Here is a 26786-nt window from a genome sequence, read left to right on the forward strand (position 1 = left end):
AAAAAAAATCAAATTAGTGTCACATTAAACCCTTCAACCTAAGAAAACACAATGGTCTCTAACTAGGAATAAATTTGAATTCCACTCCTACACAAATGGAGAAGACAACCATTGGGAAAAGTCTATGAAACTTATTTTATCTATTTTCATTATAAACGTCTTTCCCTTAATTTTAAGCAAGTCATTTTTCTTAAAAAAGTTTTATTTAAAAGGTTTAACCAACCAACCAAACAAAGAAAATATAAAAGTATTTCCCCAAGTACCAAACACACCCCTAGGGGCACACCAATCTTTTTAGTTCTACCTTCGTTTCCTATTGACTCACCACCCATTTCCTAGTTTCCTGGCTACCAGAACTAATAACAAACATCAAAGAATCAAAAGAGATCGTTTGATTGCTGGTTAGGAGCTTATTTATCCGTGCATTAAATCCTAGATAATTTGTATCATGTTTGCTACCATAAATAAGCTATATATGAAATTGAACATGCCAAAGACAGTGTTTGGTTAGTTTAGAAAGTAACAAATACATATACAAGTTGTGAGAGAACGTATTATATAATTTGATGCAAGATAAAAAATGAAATAACTATACCATGCATAACTGATCCCTACATAACTCTAACCAACAACCAACAAACCCTAAGAGGGTAGAAAATCATCCGATCAGCCCAAAAGAAAGAAGAGAAATTTTACTAAAACGTAATGTCCAACAAGCTGTGATTTGAAACTGGGAAAATTTCCAGCGAACAGCAGTCTTTTTACCTCGAAGCATGTTATAATGCAGAAGAAAATTAATGAGCAGAAGCTCAAAAAAGGTAAGTCTCATAAAAGACACTTGTTAATACATTTTCACCACCTGCCAAAGCAACAGTTCAATAGAACTTGTTGATTTTAGAATGAGTCAAGAAAAATAACTTTTAATCGTCCTCCTCTGGGTCAAAATCTTTAACCTTTACATCAGCGTCCTCTCCATACTGGATGCAGTTGTCAATCTGAGATAAGATGTACTGTATGCTGCAAAATGGTAGAGAACATTGGTCTTGGTCATTAAGACTACATAGCACAAAAGGTGCCTTTCAACAGGCTATGTACATACACATTCACACAAATGAGTTATCATTTGACTGGTGGTTCAAACATCTAATGTATGTATCCCTAATGTCAGAAAGTTCTTTGTACTCATAAGTTTACCAACCAAGCAATTTCAATAAGAAAAGGCTAATATCTGGACACTAGACGCACATATATCACTCTACTGTCAACTTCACATTGTTATTTGACAACACTACTATGAGAACCCAGAACAGGAAGCAGGGAATGAAAAAATGCGCACCAGGTACACATTGACAGTCGAGACACTAAAAACATCAATAAATTCATATTTTCCATAAGTAAATCAAGCTTTAAAATTCAATCTACGGGCCAAACAAACCTCTGCTTCCCATGTAGAATATGCTAAGGACCCATCTGACCATAAAAAATATTCACTTTTTTCAAGAATATCCTCACTCTGTTCATATCTGATAAATGCATAATCCAGTTCTATTTCTGCCAGTGGTTTTGTTAATTAGCATTTTTTTCCTTTCAAAAATCTATGAGATTGTGTACAAGAAAAGCTGGTATAATCGTAGTGGTATGCACCTAGTGGTGTAGAGCAGTTTTAGGAATAAAATTCTTTTGCTAGCTTTTACAATGTCATTATAATCACCAACTAGAAAGCTGGACCAGAATCATTTAAAACAGGGTAATGCAGTTAGGGGTCGTTTGGTAGAGTGTATAAGAATAATGCTAAATAGAATGTATTAGTAATGCTTGCATTAACAATGCATGTATTAGTTACGCTTGCATTAATTATATATAGATTATTTTAATGCATTGTTTGGTTTGATGCATTAAAAATAGTATGTATTGCATTAAAAAAATTATTTACAAAGAAGGTACTAGTAATACACAAGGCTAATACATGCATTATTTTCCTAATACACTCTACCAAACGACCCCTTAAAGAATTGTTTGAGATATTATTAAGTCAAGTTGGGTGATTTTGCTAGTTTTTAGAAATTGGTATAAATCATATTTCATGTTTATTTAGGAAAAGTACACTAAAAAATTAACATTATTCCTCATATTGTTTGAAAAACGTATAATCAAACATAACGTAATTTATTTAGGTTTCTATGGCCAAATGCCTACTCAAATTTACCACCCGAGTATATTACCTGCTCTCTTTTCTCAGGTCAAGAGGGATAAAGCTCACCATGCTGTACTGGTCCACCTGTACACAAGAAAATAACGTCCATTACGAATCACTTTCTTCTTATATCTTTTCATTAGAAAAAAGCCATGAGTCAAGTACAGCGAAATCAGTGGCAGACAAGGCATATCCTACGAGCCTATACAATCTCGTATCTAATTTAGGAGAAAGAACCTCTTTAAGTTGTCATTAAGTACCAATGTAAAAGAGAATAATGAGGTACCAAAGACATGATAGTCAATTCAATAACTAATACACAAATTCTTGGAAACATCATAACTATCAGAGCTTACCACTTCAATCAATGATTTGTTAAGCTTTTGAAATTGTGGAGCCATTCGCTGATTCAATTCTGCCAGTAACAGATGCGGCTCTGGATTCAAGTAACTAAAGGAAAAGTATATTTTAATAAACTCTAAAACAATGAAGGGCCAAAGACATAGAGAAGATGGTTATAGTAGGACTAACTTCTCAACTTCCTTTTTGTTTGTCACAAGATCCATTTTTGAGAGTATGTTAACATGGGGTAGTTCAAGTTGAACCATAGCAGAGAGTGAAGCCATACAACCACTTATGAATTTGGTCACATCTGTAATAAACTGAGATACCAAAAGAACATGAACATCCATGGACAACAGAAGGGGAGGGAAAAAAGAAGAAGAGATTCAACTTGTAAAGACCACGCACCTGAGAATCAAGTAAATATACAACACAAACATTAAAATTTTTACGCCTCAGGTGTTCCACGAAGTTCTTCAGCACAGGAACATGTGAGAAAAGCTCAATCTGGCCTATATAATGATGAGAAGTAAGTAATCTTTATATATATGTGTCTATGTGTCTGTGAGTGCATCTGTGCATATCTTTCTACAAATATGTTTGTTAAGAGACAAGACTACTAGTCAGTGTAGAAGTTTAGATAGTGGGTAGTCATAATCAGGAGACAAATGTCCAAAGAGCAAAAATATAACAATGTAGAAATACAGTTGGGAAACTTGAAAGGACTTTTCCTGAGTTAAGTAGGAATTACATGAGTGCACTGAACTAATATGAATTGCTTGATCATATTTAATCTTCAGTGACTTGACAAGAGAAAGAGAGAAAACACCATAACTATTTCCTTGGGATAGAAAGATGGAGCCCAATGAGTGGAAAAGGTAGGAGGTTCTCAGTTTGATGTGAGCCTTAAGTAATGCATTTACAAATAACAAAATCTTAAGTTCTCATCTCATATCTAAGATTGCTCCATCATTGTCCAATAGAGTAGAAGCTTCTTAATCTCGTAAGTTGCATAACCCATTATCTCAATATTGGAAGTACGACAGAACAGATAACAGAATCTCAAACTCTCTCTCATCTCACTAATTTTTCTTTTTCTAAAACAACTGTCTACTACCCAGCAACAGGATATGCAATCAGCTTCTAAGATCAGTCAACATGAATCTATCCTTGACTAATCATCAGGAGTATATATCTGAACATACAATATTCATTCACTGATAATATACTCACGAGAAACAAGGAGGGATGTCATGGACATGAACATGGCAATAAGAATTAGACAAGTATCTCAAAATCAATTCAGATGGTTCGATACAAATGTGTGCAGTAGTACAACATTCCAAAGTCATTTAACAAGAAACAGCTAGCCCTTGATTTTATTCCATGAACTATCTAATTGGCAAGCATATGAAAAGACAATTTTAAGGAAAAACACAGCTGCTAGTCAAACTCTCCGAGATGGTCCACCATCCTACGTCCCCAGAGTATTTACTTACATGAAGTTATGTTAGTAATATTCTAGATTAGTATCTTAGCCTACTGCTAATAAAATTCTGTAGGTCTACACATGAGAGTTAGCAGTAAATGTGTAAAGGAAAAATATTACATACCTATATGATGATTGTACTACTGCTAATAAGAACAACAAATATGAGAGGGCAAAAGTACAAGTACCTGGGCAGTCAAAGACTAGGTAGTCATCATCCAAGTAGTTTTCCAACTCTTCTGTTAGCCACTCGTCCAAATTTTCTTCAAGATGTCTGAGATCACCATCAAGGGATTACAAATTTGATCAGGGACAAAAATAGAATGTTAAAGTTTCCATTCATTAGAACTGGGACTCAAAAAACGACAATCTTTTAGGGAAGGATACTCCATGCAATACATAAGGCCACCATTTGGTCCCAAACCAAGTTCTTCCATAACATCATCCAGCGAGATGAGCTCTCTGATGTCTGCAGCAAATATCAGTAAGTTAATTCTAGAATTAAGACACATATACAGAGCAAACTAATTACTTAAAATAATTTATCTCCACTCAAATAACTTAAAATGCTTCATCTCTACTCACCCATAGCCACTGGATAGTCAAAATTCTCTGCAGCAGGATCTAGGTTCACAATATGGATAGTGCGTCGTGTGGTCTCACAATGTTGATACAAACTCGAGCAGTAAGTGGACTGTAAAAAAAATGTAGTCTAGCTGAAACTAACCATACCAGGACATCCAGGTATAAAGCAAGGGTAAGTCCATTACAGTAACATGAAACAATATAATTCAGGTATCACCTTTCCACTGCCGGCAGGGCCAATAACCAACTGTGCATAGCCCATGATCACTCCCTTTTATGTTCCTTCTACACGTGGCCAAGAGATCAACTGAAGACACAGGTTCTAAGAAAACTGAAAATCTGAAAGACGCCAAGAACTGCAACTAACATGTATGTTGCACACCACACACCAGCCGCGAACAAGAAGCTTAGTACATCAGCATGTCCCATAAGCATAATCACGAGAAAAGAAACATGATAATATCACCTGAACTACCCATTAATAGAGTCAAAAAGAAAAAAAAAGTATAGTTGAAAACTGCTAAAAAGAATTTCTATGAAATAGGCTCATATAACAGCCCCTGCAAGCTCTACAGCTTGTTTTGTATGGTTGTATTGAATTGTTAGTTAAAACTTTAAATACAATGTTTATTTTGATTGTCACTTAAATTTTATTATATAGTATGGCTAACCAAATTCATTGTTATGTAACAATGAAAAGTTCCCTTTTTTATGAAAGTACCTGTTTTATAGCAGCTTTACCACATACCTCAGATAAACTGACTTTGGATAAAGAAAAAAGTAGCACAACACACAAACTGAGGCGTGATTGTTGGGATGTGAGGGAAAGGGGAAGAAGATTCTAGCAGGTAAAGAAAATAGAGTTTGGGAGTGAACTGACATTCACTCAACTGTGTATATGAAGGTCTCGCATCAAGAACAAACTACTCAATACTTGTATTTTTATTTTGAGGTATGTATGTATAAGACATTCCAATCTCTTATTGATTTCAGAAACCCAACAACCAATTGATCGCGAAGAAAAATGGTACCAGCAAAAGAAGACACATAACAAATAACACAGAAAGAGATTTAATTAACCATAAAAAATAGACATATATATTTTTTTTGTAGAAAGAAGAATCAAGAAGTTACCAGAAATTGCAGAGAGAAATAGGAAGTCTTCTTCGTCTTCCACCTTTTAGCCAGCCCCTCTTTTTCTGTACCGACTACCGCGTCAAAAAGCTTTAAATATACAGCTGATTTAATTTGGTCTGGGCCGCTGGGCCCTCTTCAAGCCCACAACCTATTCGGGTCGGTTATGCTTTTTAGAAAACGAACCATAGTGAGTAATATTTTTTCCCCAAAACGTTGGCCTTCAATTTCCTCCGTCTCCGATATCGTTTCAGGTAAAACATTTGTTTTCTCCTTTCCTCTTCAATCCATTGTTTTTGTTTTCGGCAACAACTCTTACTTCCTGCTTCCACATACTCTATCTTTCTTCTTTGTGAATATATATAACTGTATTTAGACTTTGGTGGTTTCAAGCTTGCTAAGCTTTGTAGCTGAAATGTGATAGTAGCTGATAACTTGGAGTACTAAGAGAGAGCGTTTTATTTCCTCAGGTTGATACCATCATTCCGGACATTTTTTAAATGAATTATTAGTAGCATTTTCTTGAGATTTTTTCTACATGAATAACGGAACCTCATTTTCCTGCATTTTCTTTTACTTCCAGTTTTCCATAAAGTCAAGTGACTGGGTTGTTGTAAGATACTACCCTAAATATGGGAAACACTAACAAGGAACTTGGTTGAGCACTCGGAGCCTGTTTGTGTTGCCTGAATGGAAGTAGCTGATAAGCATTTAGTGTTGACAAATCAACTTTTAGTCTTGAAACTGATTTTATATGAACAATTACGTATATGGATACAAGTGTTGTAATCAATAATAAACAGTTGATGTGTTTGGTTAAAAAGTGCTAATCCATAATAATTTTTTTTGACATAATGACTGATATGTCCTTAAGGATTAAAAATGAACAAATTCACTGGAAGGCGCAAGTAGGATATATTGAAGATAAAATGCAAAAAGGTCGCTTGAGAAGGTTTGGACATGTTTTGTGTCAAACCTACAGATGCATTGGTTCATTAGTGTGAAGCTATGGCAGTGAAGGCGTTAAAAGAGGACAGGTAGAGACAAATAACATGGAAGAAAGTTGTATCCAAAGATCTACAAATTCGTGGTATGAATGTAGGCTTAGGTAAAGATATGGCACAATAGAAGAAAAACATTCATATCGGTGACACTTACTTGTTGAGATAAGTATTAGAAGATTCACTGCAAAATAATATCAATGGTGGTTAGGGTTTTGAGTTGACCTCAAATTTATACCTGAATTCCCTCCCCCTCCCCTTTTTTCCTTTTCCTATCCAAAAACCCTAATTCGTCAATAATCCGATGCAGGTTAGTTCTGTTCATTGTTCACTCAAAAAATCATTGCTTCATAACCCTAAGGACTAATTTCACATTGACTCGCTCTTTCTTTTTTCTTTTAAATCAATCGTTATAGAATTGGTTACATCTCAATCCCAAACTAGTTGGGATGGGATGGGATATTTAACTAGAATTTGACTATGTAATTTTAGTTTAACTATTTTATGCTAGTTGTTAAGGTCTCAGGTTTTGCTCTTTTAGCTCTGAAAGTAAAGAATAAAATGGTTAAATATGAGGCCAAACAAATGGAATCTATGCAAACTACTTGTTTATCTAGTTATATACTTATATTAACCCTCTCCTTAGTACTATTACCTATATAGAACTGCTGTCACTTCAAAATGAATGACACATCTTCACCCTTGTCTTGTGAGATTTCCTGTAGACCTGTATTATACTATTGAGTGGTGCTCTACAGCCCAGTGAGATGTGTGTTTAGATTCAAGTATGGGAAATACATGTTCTATAAGATTTTGAGGTTTGAGTTTGTCCTTAGTTCTCTCCTTAAAACTGAACTCTTTGATTTACTACCATTTTTGTATTCATTGAAAACATAATTTGGACTAACCTGCGCCTACGCCAGTGTGATTTTTCAGATAAAATGCTTCAGTTATTTCTATCTCAACCATCTTGGAAGGAAAATGCAACTGACGAATCAGTTGAGCAGAGAAAAGCTCTTCTGAATGAGCTAGAATCAGTCATCTGGTCACTGATGTTGGTGGAAGGGCGATCTGAGTGTCGGCTTTGGCTTTCTAATGCAGTCGCAGAGATGAGGTCTATAACACCACGTAATCAACGCGAGTTATTCATGACTTTATTGAGGTCTAAGCCTCTAAAACAGCCCTTAGTTGGACAACTTCTACAATTGCTTTTCCAGAAGGAACCTCAGAAAGCAGGGCTTATCATTGCAAAGAAATGTTTTTTATTAGAAAATTTCTTCAAAGGCAAGTTTTTACTCTTTTACTTGAGTTAGTGGATTCATCTTGATTTTTTCGTTTTCTTTAACTTGGTTATCAAGCTTCTTTTTGCTTGATCCATGAGCTTTGGCTTCTAATTTTTCCCATGAAGTTTCTCTGATTTTAGCTTGTTTTTCATGTCAACGTTATCAATATCTTACTGAATTGATTGACTCTTTCCATGAGATATATTGTCTTTTGAAGGTGGCAGCTGAATCAATATATTAGTCGAAGTTATCAATATCTTACCGTTCTTTTTTAGTATGCTTTGTCATGCTTTCTTTAGCATTTTGTCTAGGCTTCTTCACTCTTGTTGTTTTCTTTTTTCAAACTTCTTTGTAATGCTTTTACTTTCCTTGAGGGTCTATTGGAAACCTCTCTACCTTGTACGGGTAAGGTCTGTATACACACTATCCTCCCCAGACCCCAGTGTAGGGGTGACAATTTCAGCCCATATAAGTGAAATGGAACCATTTTCCCCATATTAAACTAAATGGATCGCTCATATTTTTTTAAATGGGTAAATATGGACTTCAACCTATTTAAGCTCATACAAATATAGACAAAATGGGTGAACATGAGAATCCATGTATACCCATATATCACTCTCTTATCATCAAAATTCCTAATTGCACAATTTAGTTTTGAAAATAAAATATAAAAAATGGGGGGTGGGGGAAAAAAAAAATTTAGAAATTTTTATAAAACTTTTTTGGGTGTGGGTGGGAGGTGTCCTAGGGTGTGGTGGTGGGAGGTAGGGGTTGCAAAAAAAAATTTAAAATTTTTGAGTACCACATCCCATCTTGCTCATAGTTGGCTGATTTCTCTTCTCCTTAGAGCATTTCCCCCCAGATTATATCTCTATAACCACTTTAGCAATAGACTGATGTTTTGAGCCTTCAGATTTTTAATGCACAAACAACCTCTCTCCTTGCTAGTAATTGAGGATTTTCATTTTGCTAAGTGGCTAACTTGATTCTCTTTGTTGCCTTGTCAAATGAAATTCCTTCCCAGCGCATCAGTTTTCTCCCTTACATTTCAAGGTAGAGGAAACAAAGACATCACATAAGTGCGTAAAGCATCTAGAACAATGTTGACCAAAGCTTGTCAGTCTCTTCTCATAGCTATCTACCATCCCATTGAATAATTCAAGAGCAATATTTTTAGAACCAAATCAAACAGTGGGTAGGGAGCCTACCGCACATCCCAGAATGGCTGCCATGGTTTGAATATCCTCCAGTTCTTTGGTTGGATAAATCATACTCTTCCTCCAATTCACATGAAGCCTGGAGACTGCCTCAAACATGATTAGAATTAACCTAAGATATCTTAAGGGTTTTGCCTTTGCCTCACAAAAAAAATCAAAGAATAGATGCATAAAGAAGATGTGTGATTTCCACATTTTCCCTTCCCTTGTTAGAAGCATTGAAACCTTTTAACCAGCCATTGCAGCTTGCACACTTTAGCATTTGATTCAAACCTTCCATGACAAAGAGGAATAAGAAAGGTGATAAATGACCACCTTGTCTCAAACCTCTCTGAGAAGAGAAAAAGCCTTTAGGGGAGCCATTCACCAAAATAGAAAACCTGATTGTCTCGATACAAAAAGCTGTCTAGTTGATTCACTTACTGCCAAAATCCATAGCTTCAAGCACCTTGAAAAGGAAACCCCAGTTAAGTTAACATGATCATAGGTCTTCTCAATATCAAGCTTACAATGAACACCAGATTCTCGCCCTTTTACTCTAGTATTCACACATTTTCATTGACAATCAAAGAAGCATCCATGATTTGTCTTCCTCTTAAAAATGGAAAAGGTCCAAATATACCCCTGGACTATTGGAAATAATTGAAATATACCCCTCGTTATACTTTCGAGCTAAATATAGCCCTCCCGTTATACTTTTGGGCTAAATATACCCATATAACTAACAGAGGGATTAAAAGAACTATTCAATTTAAAATAGATCTAATTCGGATATAACCCACCCCGCCCCAATAATATAATCCGGCCTAATCAATAACATTGACCCACCCAATTTATCTTTCAAACAAAGAAACCTACTTGCCCACCGGCTCACCGGCTGCTCTATTTCCTCTCTTCTTTTCTGTGGTTCAACTTCTACATATGAGTTATTGCTGAAAGTGGGTTGTAGGAGTTATTGTAGGACAACCTTGAATTGAATTAGGAATTTGTTTCCTTTCTATTCTATTAGTGCCCTATCAGCTTGTAACCCGAGGACATCATACACACACTTGTTGCGATATCCTTTTACACGGAGGCATGAGCAATTTTGTACTACTGCAGGAAATAAGAAAAAACAAAAATTACCTGTAACTTTTATTGCTGGAGAGAACTTAATTAGGGGCATGAACAATGTTATTGATTAGGTTATGTTATTTATTGGGGTGGGATGAGTTATATCCGAATTGGATCTATTTTAAATTGAATGGTTCTTTTAATCCTAGTCGTCTATGTTTCCCTCTGTTAGTTATAAGGGTATATTTAGCCTGAAAGTATAATGGGAGGGGTATATTTAGTCCGAAAGTATAACGAGGGGTATATTTAAACTATTTTCAATAGTACAAGGGTATACCCATTCACCAGCTTATATGCCACCTTCTTCAACGTCTTTGGCAATAGATTTGAAATAATCTTGTACACACTTCCTATTAAAGTAATAGGTCTGAAGTCCTTGAGTTCCTTAGTGTGAGAAATATTGGAGAAGAATATAATTGAATTGTGTATCTACATTCTTACACAGAGATCCTATTTATAAACACTACAATACAATCCTTATAAAGTAGGAAATTATATACTATTCCTATTCTTATCACAATTCTAAGGGCCCGTTTGACCATGCAATATGAAATCATGATTTGAAATTATGATATGAAATCATGAGATGAAGTTGAAGTTTTGTTTGGACATGCAATTTGTACTTTTTTTATCGTATGTTTTCTCAGAAACATAAAATCCCCATAGTTGGTAAAACTATTAAAATTGTCCCAATTCTTTATACAATCTTACCAAAAAAGTAAAAGCTTATAAAATCGCATAATATACTATCAAAAAACTATTCTAAAGAAAATACACCACTTATTGATCAAACCTTAATTCAATTAAAAAATAAAATTGAACATAAGTTGTAGTGTTCAAGTGGTTAGCAACTAAGAAAATTATATTTTCAATTAATGTCACAGTGGTTAGTCTTGTCCACTCAATATAATGATGAAACATTTTTTTTATTAAACATTGATTTGAATGAAGTAGTGATAAATTTGATAAAAAATAATGAATTTGATGAATATAAATGGTAAATTAAAAATTGATTTGAAATAAAAATAAATTTTATATTGGCGAGAATAATCATTATACGAGATATAAACGGTTTAAAAAGTAATGATATGAATTATAAATTTTATTTACATATGAAACAAATGGCTAGTAGATATATATAAATTAAATGTGGGTTTTTTACAAAGTATAAACTCGTAGGTCAATTTTTATATTTGAAAAATCCCAAATCACAATTTGAAATTTTCAAATCATGATTTTTGGAGAATTTGGGATTTCATCTCATGATATGAAATCATGAGATGAAACCAGCGTAAAATTGCGTGTCCAAACGCTGATTTCATCATGAGATGAAATCGCATGGCCATAATGCCTATTAAGTAAGATTATATGTACTTATTTATATTCTAACACTCCCCTTCAAGCTAGAGCATACAAGTCACATGTACCTAGCTTGTTACAAATGTAATTAATATGAGGATCGATGACAGGTTTGGTGAGATATTTGTAAGTTGATCACTTGACTTCACAAAATTGACCATCAATCTCAATGTGCTTACTCTTCTCTTGAAATATTGGATTTGATGCATAATAACAATCAATTTCAATGTGCTTGGTCTTTTCATAAAATATTGGATTTGATGCATAATGTCGATAAAACACAGAGTGATAAATTCCTAAATAACAGTGTTGAGCTTTCCAAGCCAAGCTTGAAAAGACTAGTTCAAACCATAGAGTGACTTACACAATTGAGATACAAGGCTACCAGATTCCCCATGAGTAACAAAATCAGGTGGTTGCTACATATTGACTTCTTCCTTGAGATCACTATAGAGAAAAACATTCTTAATGTCCAGATTAAAAGGCCAATGGAGGACGAAAATCATAGATAGAAAAAAAAGGTGGACATATAATATTTTACCACGAGAGAGAAAGTATCACCGCAATCCAACACAAATATCTAGTATACCCTGTTTTTTGGCAAAAGTAAATTTGAAACAGGAAGTTCTTGAAATTTGATATAAAATATATGGATCATCTCGAAACCAAGGGATGAGTAGATCATAAACAAGAAGTCACCGTAAAACTTGTCAGAACATGCCCATGTTCTAGATTATTAGATTTGATGGTTGAAAGTGGTCACAATTTGAAAAAAAAAATTACATGGGTAGGGTCGGAATAATGACACGACCCTACTGGAAAATGAAATTATATAGGTAGAGTCGTATTGATGGCACAACCCTACTGAAAAAGAGAAATTGTATGGGTAGGGTCAGAATGATGGCACGACCTTACACAAATAAGAAAGTAGTCACCGGAAAAATGGCACGGTGCTACGCAAATTGAATATGAAAAAGTAGTCACCGAAAAGATGGCACGGTGCTACACAAATCAGATATGAGAAAGTAGTCACTAGAAAGATGACACAATGGTACACGAATAAGATATGAGAAAGTAGTCACCGGAAAGATGCACGGTGCTATGCAAATTAGATATGAGACAATAGTCATCGAAAGATACACGGTGACCCAACATTTGCTAACATAATTGTTGGCCAGACGGGAGGCATATATGGGTAGTAGTCACCTGTTAGCAGCGGAAGCTCTTTGATTCTCTACCAAGATCATAGAGGCCCTGATACCATGTGAGAAATATTGGAGAAGAATATTATTGAATTGTGTATCTACATTGTTACGTAGAAACCCTATTTATAGATAATACAATACAATTATTTACCAAGTAGGAAACTATATACTATTCTTATTACTATTCTAAGTAGGATTATATATACCTATTCCTATTCTAACATTTAGCACCACTTTTTTTTGAGATGAGGGCAATATTGGAAGCATTTAAATTATTCTCAAAGTACTCATTGAAATGAAAGTTCCTGATGGTATTCATGACATCTTTCACAGTCTACCAACACTTATGAAAGAAGCCCATAGAGAATCCATCTGGGCCACGAGCCGCACTTGCTACACAAAGTCTCAAACTCTCCACCGCCTCTTGTTCTTCAAATTCACACCGTAGTTCTTTTTCTTCTTCTGAAATTCTATGGCCACCTTGATAGGAGAATTGAGGTCTTCAGCTTTCTATTTCCGAGTAGAGATTTTGATAAAAGGACACGATCTCGTTCCTAATCCCTACTAGATCAATTATTAGATTCCTTTATACCACCCACTTATCTATATGATTGAATCTTCTATGGGAATTTTCCATTTTTTGGAAAAACTTGGTGTTTTTATCTCCTTGCTTCAACCATAAAGTTCTAGACCTCTGCCTCCATGAGAGCTCTTCATTTTTTGCCCATATATAATGATGTCCTTTCCGGCAACTCATTTTCATTTAGTGGCCATTGTTCCTGCATAACATCAAAACTGTTAATTTGAATAAGAAGAATGGTCTTTTTCTTCTTCAGATTCCCTCCATAAGCAATGTTCCACTCCTTCAGCTTGGATTTCAACAACTCAAGTTTTCCAGCCAAGATAAAATAAGGCCTTCTTGATATTTCAAAAGATTTCGACCACCCCTCCACTCTCTTTAAATCCTTCCACCACCTCTATCCACCAATTATCAAAATTGAATTTGGACTTAGTAAAAGCCCATTCCAAGGAGAAGAGAAATCTATCTAATCTAGGCAACAAAGTCTGTTTTATATTATTAAAAAAATTCTTTATCCCATTCTGAGGAGTCTTCTCTATCTAATCTTTGAAGAACACTCGTGAAGATTTCCTTTGCCCCACGTATACTTCTGAGTAAAGGAGGATTAATAAGTTCCAAATCTTCTATGATTTCTTAGAATTCTCTCGTTGCCCTGGAAAAACTCCTTTTATTCTTTCTTTCTGTGGCATATCTCGTGATGTTGAAGTCCTCACAAATCACCCAATCCCCATCACATATCCCCCGGTGCCAGTCCTCTCCCACCATAATTCATCTCTCTGTCTTTGACTATTTGGAGCATAAAGGAACCAAGAGAAATCTCTACTGAGGTTTGACAGTTTACAAGAAATTGAGTAGATCCCAATGTTCACTATTTCCCCTTTCCACACCCTCTTGTCCCACATGATAAATATACCCTCACTCCTTCCACTCGACTCCAGACTAACATAATCAGCCCACCTGTTGCTACATAAAAACCTAACAACCTCCCCACACTCCCTTCCATCTTTGTTTCTTGTATACAATAAAAATCTGCTTTCCATTCCTAGAAAAGAGATTTAATCATTCCTTCTTTTGTCAACGTTGTTCAATCCTGCACATTCCATGAGATAATGTTGATTTTCATTGTGAACCAGGAGATTTTTGTGCCCTCCTTGCTTCTCCTTCTTTAAACTTCACTCCAAATTGTAGGTTCCAGATTTCGTGATTGCCCTTCTGTGTAGCAATGTCCGAGCTTTGGCAACCAATTTCCCATCTCTTTTTGTCCAATTTTGTTAGCAAAAACCATGCCTACCATACACACCCCTGAAAATCCACCCCAAATCGTTTACTTAATCTCATTATGTTGCATTGCACCCAGAGAGACGTTTCTAACTCAGCTAATTGGATGTCAGGAGGTTTGTGCCTCTGTAATTGGCCAGAATTGAGATTGTTCGACTTGAATGGTGTGTTGATTGAAATCCTCCAGAAATTCGATATTCAAAGCTTCAACTTCTAATCCTTCTTCTCCAGTGTAAACTCCACTGCTTTCCCCGATTTGTAAATGAGAGAAATAATCTTGCTGACGAAGACTATCTTCTTTAGTTGGTACGATCACATCCATCAATGCAAGGGAACTGCATGTCCCAAATCTCTCCTTGCAATTTGCTCGATCTCATCAGGAGAACTGCATGGGCCCCAAGAATCAGAAATAGAAGAGGATCTGGTCTAGGCCTCTTTCTCTTAATAAAATATTGGGCGAGGCCGAAATTAGTTAGCAGTTTGGGGATTCAACACGTTCCCTTCCACTGCCTTAGTCGTTCAAATTGAACTTTGGACGACTCCCCATGTGTACCTACATGACCTGCCACCCTGCCAGCTATATTAGTCGTCTCTGAAAGTGACTTAACAGAACTTGTAGCCCTAGGTCTCCTTCCATCGTCAATATTTTGAACTGCTCACGCTAAAGATCAACCCAACATTCTCCACCTCGATGCACTTTGGTATCTTCTCCATTGTCCCTCACTTTGATTCTTGCCCATTTAAGGTGGTTTTTTTAGCATTTGTTTCTTCTTCAGTTTCAAGCCAACCACCACACTTCATCCTAATTTCCACTATGACCTCCTTTGACCACATTTGAAGGGGTTAACCAATAACCCTAATATATAGCCAATCACACGCTTTATCAGCCAGTACTCAACCTGTTTTGGGTGACTACCATTTCAGGTTAATAGGTTCTTTCTTCTAACTCCAATGGCCAAGCATGACTTCCGCTGTTTTCTTGTTGGGGAATTCAAATAGGAACTGCAGCTCGTTTAAATCATAGATTTGGGCACCACACTTAAGATTCCACTTTTCTGCAACCCATCTACACAAATTCGATTGTGTAGGCACTTCTGAATTTCCGGTGAAGATTTCAACCAGGCATCTGTTGAGCATATCTGTTTCTGACATTGTTACTGATCAAGGAATGGTAATATGGTCATCAATTTGTAATTTGAGAACCATGCTCCCCTCCTTTGGTTGTCATTTGCTTAGACTAATAGCAGCTACATAAGAGGTTGTTTGAATCTGTGGGGTTTCCCTGGCTGGCACATCTGCGATCTCCAGAGTATTTTTTTCAATTTTTGATGTAATTCCCCCCAACATTTGTATGGAGACAATTCATGAACTATTATGACTGATCTCCTCTCCCCTTGTAAAGTTATAGTGCTTAAGAATCTTCCATATTTGTTATACTTTTGTGAACAATAATAGTGATGCAGTTGATCATTTAATATCCAGATGTATTCTTTTCCCGTAGTCCTTGTTGCTGTGTGCGTTAAATCACATTGCCACAACATTACTTTCTTGCTAACTGTCATTCTACTCATTAAATTCCTCCTTTCCACCCAATAGTACCATTTCTTTGAGCCAGAGAAGTCCTCTGCTATTTTTTTTTTATGACTGTGGTGTCCGGACCAGCTTTCACACCTCAACTAATTCCAAGGGATACCTGCCACCTCCCACCAGCAATAGGTACCAAGTAACTCTAGTAACTCTATTCACCGAGGCTAGGACAGATGGGAAGAATCACCTAGTGTTTTTTGTCTCCGACTAAGTTTTGAACCTGAGACCCAACCACTTCATTGACCACTAAGCCACACCCTTGGGTGCAAGTCCTTTGCTATTTGGAATGATTCATACCCCTATATAAAGAATATTTTAATATCCCGATCTACCAATCCACGAACCATGTTTATGATCAACCAGCTATAGAAAGAAAAAACCTTACCTTCTCAACAATATTTCTTACTTGTCTCAGCTCTAGCGTGATACTGAGTTTATTAATGATATTTATCTTTTCCTGATAAAAAAAGTAAATTAAACAACACATGGACATACTACAATTTTGGATAGACAACTAGAAAAACAAAAGGATATGCTTTAAAATCTATCCGCTTCAGTTTTAAAATAATTAAATGACATTAGAAATTTAGTTAACTGTATGCCGTTGAAGTTGACATTATAAATGACAATTGATAGCTTAGTGTTAAGGCCCTCCTCATCTAACAATGAGGTTGGGGGTTCGAGTCAGTGAGGGAGAAAATTGTGAAAAATTTGTGTTCAGCTCTGGGTAAGGGGTATATACCATTTACAAACACCTATGCTGCTCAGTCTCAGTAAAGGCTGGGCACCAGACTGGAACGGGACGGGTTGACCGGTTTGTTGACCGGTACCGGGATGAACCAAACCGGAATTACTGGGATAGATAGTAGGTTCCGTCCTGTCCCACTATAGACGGATGGAACCGGAACGGAACCGGAATGGAATGGGATGGGATAAACGGGACGACACATATAACTATTTCAAAAAATAATATATTTTTTTAGTTATTTTTATTGTTTGAATTACGAAAATATGAACGTTTATTTATTTTTTTAAGTTTAAATTAAATTTTTTTTTTTTTTTTTGAAAAAGGTAACTTGTATTATGAACAAAAGGAATACTCAGAAAAGTATTCATGTAATACTTACAACAAAATTATAGAGGGAGGGTGTCCCTACTAAGCTTCATAAATAATCTAAAATACTAGGAATATCCTCTTCTTCTTGAGGATATTCGTGTTTACACCAAAAAAAGAAAAGGACTAGACAGTTCATCTTCAGCTTCTGCAGAGAGCAACTCTTGTTTTCGAAACATCTCTGGTTCCTTTCCATCCATATAGTCCACCAAATGTAGGCTGGGACAATCTTCCATCTCTCCCTGTGTCCCGACTGATTCCCATCTCTATTCCAGCAAGCTAGAGCCTCTTTGATGCTCCTTGGCATAGTCCAGCTTATGCCTCTTAAATTGATGAAAATCTGCCATAACTTCAGTCTCTCTACAATGTAGAAAGAGATGATTTATTGTCTCAATCTCACATTCACAAAAAGAGCACCTAGAGCAAAACTGACGACATCTTTTCATAAGGTTGTCCTGGGTGAGTGTGGCCTGTTTGGCTAGTAGCCAAGTGAAACATGCAACCTTGAAGGGTACCTTGACTTTCCAGATCATCTCCCAGGGCCAGCCACTACTCTGACAGACTGATCTTTGTGATGTCTTGTAAGCTGAACCAACTAAAAATCTGCCTTGCTTGTCTGGTAGCCAAAATAGATTGTCCTCATTGGGGGTTAAATCTTTGTATTGCTCCAGAGTATTGAGTAGTTCAGCCACTGTTAATTTCCCAGTCGTTCAAGTGTCTCCTAAACTTGAGATCCCACCCTTGATTGTCTCTCATTTCTCTAATTCTGGATACCTTTTGAAGGCTCAGGTTGAACAAGTCAGGATACTTGTTCTTCAGAGTTTCTTGTCCAGCCCACACATCTTCCCAAAATAGTGTTTTTCCCCCATTTCCCACCTTGATTTTACAGTTAATTGCAAACTTGATCCACTGACTTCTGATAGACCTCCATACTCCAGTCCCATACGGTTGTGTGGGCATGTAGGTAGTCCATTTGTTCTCCATTCCAAACCTAGCCTTGATTGTCTCCTTCCACAGTGCTTGTTCCTGTGATGCAAATCTCCATAGCCATTTCATCAGAAGGCTTCGATTTTGCAATTTTAGGTTCCTTATCCCCAGATCCCCTACTTTTTTGCTTTGAATGACTTCATCCCAATTTACAAGATGATATTTGTGCTCATTAGGATCACAGTTCCCTTGCCACAAAAAATTTCTCCTGATAGCATCCATTCTGTCAATCACATTTGTAGGCATTGGGAAACCTGACATCATGTATGTAGGCATGGCATCCAACACACTGTTGATGAGAGTAACTCTTCCACCTAGAGACAAATATTTGCTTTTCCAATTCACTAGCTTCTTCTCACATTTCTCCAGAACATTGTTCCATATGCCTTTTGACTTGCTCTTATCCCCCCAAGGGCATGCCAAGGTACACTGTGGGAAGTTCTCCTATCTTTCCCCCCAGGATATTTCCTAACGCATTTATGTTGGGCACCTTATTAATGGGGTAAATGAAACTTTTCCCCCCAGTTGATGTGTAATCCTGAGATGGCTTCGAACAATATCAAGATGATTCTTAAATACTTTAGTTGGCATCTCTCTGCATCACAAAAAATCAGGGTGTCATCAGCATATTGTAAGTGTGATATGGCCAGGCCCTGTCTATCATTCATGTTGGCATTGAAACCTCTTATCCATCCTTTCATTTGGGCTGTTCTTAGCATGTCATTTAGTCCTTCCATTGCCAGAATAAAGAGAAAAGGGGATAGGGGGTCCCCTTGTCTTAATCCTCTCTGAGATGAGAAGAATCCAGAAGGAGATCCATTTATCAGAACGGAAAACTTCACACTTCACAGTCGTGATGCAGAATTTCATCCATTTTCCACCAAAACCCATATTCTCCAAAGTCTTCCAGAGGAATCCCCAGTGAAGGTGATCGTAAGCTTTTTCAATATCTAACTTACAAAGGATCTCTGGGACCTTGCTGATCTTTCTGACATCCACACACTCATTTGCAATCAAAATTGCATCCATAATCTGTCTGCCTTTTATAAAGGCCAATTGCTGAGCATCCACCAGCTTGGAGACTACTTTCTTGAGCCTTTCGGTCAGAATTTTTGATAGGATCTTGTAAATGCTTCCTATAAGGCTTATGGGTCTGAAGTCCTTCAACTCCTTTGCCCCAATCTTTTTTGGTATCAGTGCTATGAAGGTCGCATTGAAACTTTTTTTCAAAAAAACTCTGAGCATGAAAGTTTTGTACTGCTGCAACTACTTCTTTGTTGACCACATCCCAACAAGCTATGAAAAATGCCATGGTGTAACCATCAGGACCTGGTGCTTTGTCCCTAGCACATGCCATAACACAATCCATTATTTCCTTTTCACTGAACTGTTCTTCTAGCATGATGTTATCCATCTCATTCACCATAGTACCAGATCTGGCACTGAATTGGGGTCTCCATCTTTCTGTTTCAGCGTATAAGTTCTGATAAAACTTAATGATTTCTTCTTTGATCACTGTTGGTTTCCCTGTGCATTCTCTGTTGACAGACAACTTGTCAATGTTATTGTACCTCTTGTGACAGTTTGCAGTTCTGTGGAAGAACTTAGTGTTTCTGTCCCCCTCTTTTAGCCACAAAGCCCTGGACCTTTGTCTCCAAGCGATTTCTTCCCTCTTTGCATTTTCTTCAAATTCAACTGTGATAACTGCTCTCAAATAAATCTCATCATCTGTCAATTGCCTTTGGTCTTGAATCCCATCTAATTCAGCCAATTGATTTAGAATGCTTTGTTTTTGCAATCCCAAATTTCCTTGTCTTGTTTTACTCCACTCTTTGAGTTTATCTTTCAAGTATCTTAGTTTACTTGCTAAGATAAAGTCTGACCTTCCCCTAACATTGAATGAGTCCCACCAATTCTTCACCATCTCTTTGAAGTTTTCAGTTTGTAACCACCAGTTCTCAAACTTAAAATAAGAGTTTGATTTTTCCCAGTTCCCGCATTCTAAAATCAACGGCCAATGATCAGAAATAACCCTATGCATAGTTGATTGTTTGATGTTTCTGAAGGAAGTCTCCCATTCTTCTGATATCAAAAACCTATCAAGTCTTGCTGCAGAGTCATGTCTTTCCCCTCTCTTCCACGTGAAGCTGTCTCCTACTAGCTGAGGATCTGCTAGCTCCATATCTTCAATAAAATCTGAGAAGTCTAACATAGCCTTATTGAATCTGGTACAATTTCTTTTTTCTGAAGGAAATCTGACTATGTTGAAATCGCCCCCCACCACCCAGGGACCTGAGAAAAGCCCTCTCACCGATGCTAGTTCCCACCAGACCTCTTCTCTCTCTTGTCGGTCGTTTGGCGCATATACTCCAGACATGTGCCAGCTGAAATCCATTGTTTTTCCCATGAATTTGCAAGTGATGCAATAGGCCCCTACCTCACATATTTCCCCCTCCCAAACTCTACCATCCCAGAGAATGAGAATGCCCCCTCTTGTACCACTAGCTTCTAATTGGGCATATTTCACCCATCTGTTAGCCCATAGTTCTCTTACAATATTCCTTATACCCCCCTGCAACTTAGTCTCTTGAAAGCAGTATACATCTGCCTTCAAGGTGTGCAACAGACTCTTGATCAACTGCCTCTTTCTCGCGTCATTGAGCCCCCTCACATTCCATGAGACAATATTAATCTTCATGAGAACGATCAATATTGCATCCTCCCCTGCTTCTTGATCATAACTAAAGAACTTGGTACCAGATTCCAAATTTTTTAGTTCCTTAGCTCCTTTCAATTTAGGTGTCTCTGGAATCAAAGTTTTTGTAGCTTCAACAAGGTTGTTCCTCTTACCATCTATTTTCATAAACAACTCCTTTTGAAATTTAAGTTTTGTGTTACTTTTATCAAAAAAAAAAAAAATTAAGTTTTGAAATTTATAATGTAATTTTACTTAAGTTTATTTTAAAGATATTTTTTTTAATTTTTACTTTTAAAATTTGCAAGTTTAAGTTTAATAAAGTTTTTTTGTTTTGAAGTTTTTGAGCTTAAGTTTTCAAGATTTGAAATTTTGAATCTTTTGAAGTTTATAAGTTATTACTTATTAATATGTTATAAATTATACTTATAACTTGTAATTTAAATAACTTAAGTTTGTAATTTTAAAAAATTAAATAAAAATAAGGATAAAACAACAACACAAATTAAAAAAATATCAATTCAATCCAATTTTTTGAAAATATGCCTATATATAAATTATAAAATATAAATCAATTAATAAAAAATTATTAACCGGAACCGGAATAAACTGGGATAAACCGGTACTGGTACACCGGTATCAAATGGTGATACCGTTCCGTTCCAAGTACCGGTTCACGGTGTCCCATTCCGTCCCGAAGACTATTGAACCGGAATGGTACCGGACCGGTACCGGTACAACCCGGTCCGGTGCCCAGCCTTAGTCTCAGGTGGGGGTACCCGATATGGGTGTGGGTCTAGAGATCGGATACTTCATCACATAAAATTTAGGATTAAGGAGTATGGATCATGAGTTTGGATATCTCGTGTCTTAGCAAAACGTTCTCGTAATATATATATATATATATATATATATTATATGCATGTATTGTGTGTAGATTTCTCATCAGTCCAAGCCTTGATGGACAATCTTCTGGTACCTATGTTGGTGGGAGGTAGGACATACCCCGTGGAATTAGATAAGGTGCGTGCAAGCTGGCACGGCCACCACAGTTACCTAAAATATTGTACGTATAGATATTTTTCGAAGCACCCGAGGTAAGTTAACTAAATCCGGTGTTGGTCCCACACCAACAAATCATATCATTTGTGTCGGATCGACGCAGGTGTGGCAGGGATTTAGGGGTCCCCGCAACATAGATAAAAACTGAATGAAATTGCTTGAGTACATTCTTTCTAGGGTTTGTTCAAGAGTTACTGAACAAATGATAAAGTGAAATAATTTGTCTTAATTTCTTCTATGTAATTTTCCTTCTCAAAATGTTGAGGGAAATGAGAAGCTAATGTCGATAAATAGTGTTCCTAATCATTGTTCTAATATTCTTGATATGGGAAGGTCCAGTATGATTTGTTGCTTTGTGATTTTTTATCACTGTAGGGGTTAGTTATGTGGTACACCTTTTCTCACTTATTAAGACATTTTCTGGACGGATTATCTGATCTCAGTATCTTCTTGTGTGTGCGCAAATTATTGATCATGCAGGAAACAGAAATCGTATTTTGCAGTGGTTCTCTAATTTTGCTAGTAGTGGTTATGTGGACCATACAAAGGGGGCTAAGGCACTGTCCCAGTTTGCTTTTGTGAATAGAGACATATGTTGGGAGGAACTCGAGTGGAAGGGGAAACATGGGCAATCACCTGCAATGGTTGCCACTAAGCCTCACTATTTTCTTGATCTGGATGTCGAACGAACAGTGGAGAATTTTCTTGAGTATGTTCCTGAATTTTGGTCATCTAAGGAATTTGCCGAGTCACTAAGAGATGGTGATATTCTGACCATTGATAATAATTTTTTTATCAATATGTTTGTTGACTTGATGTACAAGGATAATTTGAAAGAAGTATGGGAAATTATAGATGAGTTTCTGATTGAGCAATCTTTCTCTTTCTTATGTCAACACCTTCTCATCATTCTTGAGGAACAAGATCTAATGGTTTTCTTGGATTTACTCCAAAGTTATGTTAAACCAAGCTTGCAAAAGAAGAATTGCCATGATTCTCTTGATCAAGTGCTGAAGATCATCCTCTCCAAGTGTGATGGCAATAATTCTCTTGATCAGTTGCTTCTCTTGAATGCAGTTGCTACTCAAAGTCGGCAGCTTATACGATTTATACGTGAAGAAGGTAGTCAGGAGCAAAAGGAGAAGGTTAAGCATGTTGTTTTCCAAATTTGTAAACCAACAAACCCTAAAGATACATTTACACCAATTCTGAGGGAATGCTTCAGAAGAAAATCTTTAGAGACTATCAAATGGTTGGGACTGCAGTCTTGGGCTTTCTGCTGTTACTTATCTGAGGATTTCAGAAATTCCAGTTCCTGGGAAAACTTATTTGTTTGCAACAATATAAGCTTCCGCAAATCCAAGAGTTATCCAATATTAGATCATGATCATCTTCTGGAAGAAAGTGAGTCTGAGCAGGACAATAGATCAGCCAGAAATAAGCGCAAGAAAAGGCAAAAACACAGAAAGAAAAAGAGAAGGGATATTGACTTTGAGGAATTAAATGGGGATGAATTTGCCGATGTAATTACAAATCGACTGGAGTTGCATTCGACATCTGGTGACTGGTTGCTTTCTACTGATGGGTATTCTACTACTTGGAGCAGCGTAAGTTCAAAATACATTGTTTTCATTCAAGGTCTTGCCATACTTTTCCAGTTTTCTATTGCTATCTTGACATTTGACATATGAATCCTGAACCTTTAGGTGTCCAACTCTTCCATGTATAGGCTCTTAGAGCATTTGACATTTGTCATATATAATTTAGACTGTTACTTGGGCAACTAACAGGTTTAAGGATTTTGTCCATCAGTGACAATTTGAATAGCACAATCATGCTGATTTGCTCATCTTTCTCAGGTGAAAGAATAGGATTTTGAGCAGTGAGTTACATGCATCATGTTACTTTCTGTTAGATCTTTGTTTTATGTCGATGGAAAGAGGAGTGTGGGTACCTAGACAGCCTCATGGGTAAATGTTGGTAGATAGTGTGCAATATCCTTGTTTGATATGTTAAAATTACTTTTGTTTGTGGTTGTCTAATATCATGATCTATACAGGTGGACCTACCTGAGCATATATCAAAACATTGCTTCTTCACGTGGATGAAGTGGGTTTTTACTGAATGAATAGATGATTATTCACTCTTCGCATGGAGTTGTTATGATACGACAAAAAGATTATGGTCATGTGCTTTCTGCATGCACCTTCTGATGGAAGAATTTGAAGGTTTAGTTGATCAGAGCTTCAACTGCTCTCTTTTCTGTGTCCATCATTTAATTTTTCTTTTTTGGGTTTTTCTTTAGGGACAGACTGAGTGATACTACTCAGAATTTGTGATACTTGTGGCTATCACCTAACCTTATTTTGTATTTGATTTTTGAGATTTGCAGGTGGATTGGACAAGTAGCACAAGTGCCGGTTCTTGATTTATCACTCTGGTTCTATGTAGAGGAAGAATCTGTTAAAATGGTTTTGTTCTACGTGATTGCAACTTTCTATTTCCTTACCTTGGAGTCCTGCCTTGTAAGTCAAGTATCTGCCCAAGTAGTGATTGTAAAGGTAACGGTGAGTATGTGGACATTGCAGGTTTAAGGTCAGGTTCTTCCTTGGCTGCTTATGTGCTTCAGGCTCAGCCTAATATCCCTTTCTTCCTACCAAGTCTCCAATGGGCAGAGTTCCTTTATTACAATTTGCCAGTGCCCAGGAAATCCGGAAGTTTCTTTTCCATCTAGTTTAGGTAACAATTAAAAGTTTACAACTACTTCTGCAGGGCCTTATAAACTTGAAAACAAGAAAATAATTAAATTGGCCAGCTTTGACTCCTTTAGATTGTATTCTGACTGCACTCAATTCACCTCTAGATTCTTCGCTTTCTGTTGATCTTGATTAATTAGTTCAAATTTAGTTTTTTTTTTCTTGGTGTGTGTTTAGAGTTATCTTCCTAGACTGTGCGACATGCTCTTAGTAAGTCTCCTTAGTGTTGGTGGAAGTCCTGGAGACAGCTCTGTGTTTCTTTTTAATTCTTTGTGCACTTTGAAATCCTGCATATTGTGCTTGACCCTTTTTTTTTTTTGGGGGGGTCAGATGTTGTGGTTGATTTGATTCGTTGCGCAAAATTCGGTTTATGACCTTTCCTATGCACTGGCTGGCATCTCTGTTGGAGCCAAAAGTCGTGTTGTTGAAGGTGAAGTTATACATTTGTAGTGGCATGGATTGTTATATGGTGACTGGTGAGTAATAACACATGGATTGTCATATGGAGAACAAATAATAGTTAATATGGAGGATAAAAATGATCGGATTGCTATATGGTGAATTGAACATATTGTGATTGTTATTAATTGATTGCTTATTGTAAGTTAATTTTTTGACTTAAGATGTTCTTATCCACGTATGGCTAATACTTTTAGATGACGTATGGCTTAGATTCAAGTTACGCGAGAATTAACAATGGTCATTAATTAATAATGTGGGTTGTAATATGCATGAATTGTAATGTAAGAATTTATTACGTTTGTATTGTAATCTAGGGTTTGAAATGTATTTTGTTTATTTTTAGAATAAACTGATTAAGATAAGAGGGTAATTTTGTTTATTTTGGTTGCTTTGATTCATGAATTACTAAATCTCGCATTTTTATTCCACTTATTTAGCATAAGATAATTCATACAAAATTTCCTAACTTGCGTAGGAAACAATATGGTTTGGTTTGTATTTCAAGAACTTCTTTTGGTATAAAACTTTGCACAAAATATATCTGTTATGTTTTGTTATATTATTTTACTAGTAAATACGCCTGCGCTTTGCGCGACTTCAAGGAAATAAAAACGTGTCCAAATAATTAATGTCATATAAAGAAAGTTTTAAGATTGGAATTGTAAGATGACCAAATGATTTTTGGTAATGAAAGTAAGCATCTTAACCATTAAAATACAGTGATACTACTTGAGGAGGATTTGTGGGGTTGCATTTTCAGGATATATATTGGATGTCAATATTCTAGAAGGAAATGAATAATATTACAAAGTTTAAGTGTATTTGGACATGATAATCACAAATATATGAAAGTTGTAGAATAATATCACGCAACTTGGAAACAATATCCTTTTGGAACGAATCAAAACCTTAAATTGGGTTTCATCAATCTCTAACTCACCATATGTTTTCATATCTTAAAGAAAGAAAAGAGTGAGGAGTATTGTTTGACTTGAACGAATAGTAGAACTAAAATTGTAAATTTGTCTTGTTCCTCTTAAGCCTTTTGGTACATTCACTGCTATCTTGGAGACCTACAAGAGAAACATTTACTGCAAGATACGAACCTCTTTGGCCTCCTACTTCTTGTTTTCAATTGTGAAAGTTGCACAATATTAAAGAACTATGTTAATTGATAGCGTCAATCAACTCAGTAGGCTGACTGAATTTGCTAATAAATAGGTTTTCTTGAATGAGCAACAAGTTGGTGTAAAAACTCAAGCTCTTCAAAATCATAAAACAACATAAAATAGAAGCTACTAGTGAAAGAAATAACACTAAACTTCGGAACTCAATTGGCT

General features: G+C 36.3%; 2 protein-coding genes across 13 annotated transcripts in view; one reads left to right on the forward strand and one right to left on the reverse strand.

Annotated features, from left to right (window-relative positions):
• Window positions 1–674: 674 nt before the first annotated feature.
• LOC125871925 (GPN-loop GTPase 3) overlaps window positions 675–26786 on the reverse strand; it is a 246858-nt gene continuing 220746 nt past the window's right edge. For 2 of the 7 annotated variants that reach the window (XM_049552646.1, XM_049552645.1), the window contains exons 2-11: window positions 5745–5770; window positions 4828–4917; window positions 4611–4719; window positions 4413–4494; window positions 4214–4299; window positions 2945–3048; window positions 2726–2856; window positions 2551–2644; window positions 2223–2278; window positions 675–1017 (exon numbers count right to left, since the gene is read on the reverse strand). In XM_049552646.1, coding sequence (XP_049408603.1) covers window positions 921–1017; window positions 2223–2278; window positions 2551–2644; window positions 2726–2856; window positions 2945–3048; window positions 4214–4299; window positions 4413–4494; window positions 4611–4719; window positions 4828–4872 — 804 coding nt within the window. In that variant the 5' untranslated portion in view covers window positions 4873–4917; window positions 5745–5770 and the 3' untranslated portion in view covers window positions 675–920. Of the gene's footprint in view, window positions 1018–2222; window positions 2279–2550; window positions 2645–2725; window positions 2857–2944; window positions 3049–4213; window positions 4300–4412; window positions 4495–4610; window positions 4720–4827; window positions 5077–5744; window positions 5942–26786 lie in introns of those variants that run through there. The other 5 variants (XM_049552644.1, XM_049552643.1, XM_049552641.1 and 2 more) reach the window with 5 other exon arrangements.
• Window positions 5951–25144, forward strand: LOC125871911 (uncharacterized). 6 transcript variants are annotated; one of them, XM_049552619.1, is made up of 6 exons: window positions 5951–5998; window positions 7682–8029; window positions 22709–23835; window positions 24088–24198; window positions 24288–24456; window positions 24621–25144. In XM_049552619.1, exons 2-4 carry the CDS (start codon window positions 7687–7689, stop codon window positions 24097–24099), a joined length of 1482 nt encoding a protein of 493 aa, XP_049408576.1. In that variant the 5' UTR covers window positions 5951–5998; window positions 7682–7686; the 3' UTR covers window positions 24100–24198; window positions 24288–24456; window positions 24621–25144. The 6 variants fall into 6 exon arrangements, with proteins under 6 accessions (XP_049408576.1, XP_049408575.1, XP_049408574.1 ...); XM_049552618.1 differs by lacking the exon at window positions 24088–24198 and having other exon boundaries at window positions 24621–24699; window positions 24817–25144; XM_049552617.1 differs by lacking the exon at window positions 24088–24198.

The sequence above is a fragment of the Solanum stenotomum genome, chromosome 7, assembly GCF_019186545.1.
Source record: "Solanum stenotomum isolate F172 chromosome 7, ASM1918654v1, whole genome shotgun sequence".
NCBI lineage: Eukaryota > Viridiplantae > Streptophyta > Magnoliopsida > Solanales > Solanaceae > Solanum > Solanum stenotomum.

Bases quoted from the DNA above. Each gene is read 5' to 3' on its own strand.
- LOC125871911 (XM_049552616.1), top strand. From the start codon at position 7,687: ATGCTTCAGTTATTTCTATCTCAACCATCTTGGAAGGAAAATGCAACT. The intron at 8,030-22,708 runs GCAAGTTTTTAC...TTGATCATGCAG, and splicing joins ATTAGAAAATTTCTTCAAAG to GAAACAGAAATCGTATTTTG. The intron at 23,836-24,287 runs GTAAGTTCAAAA...TGATCTATACAG, and splicing joins ATTCTACTACTTGGAGCAGC to GTGGACCTACCTGAGCATAT.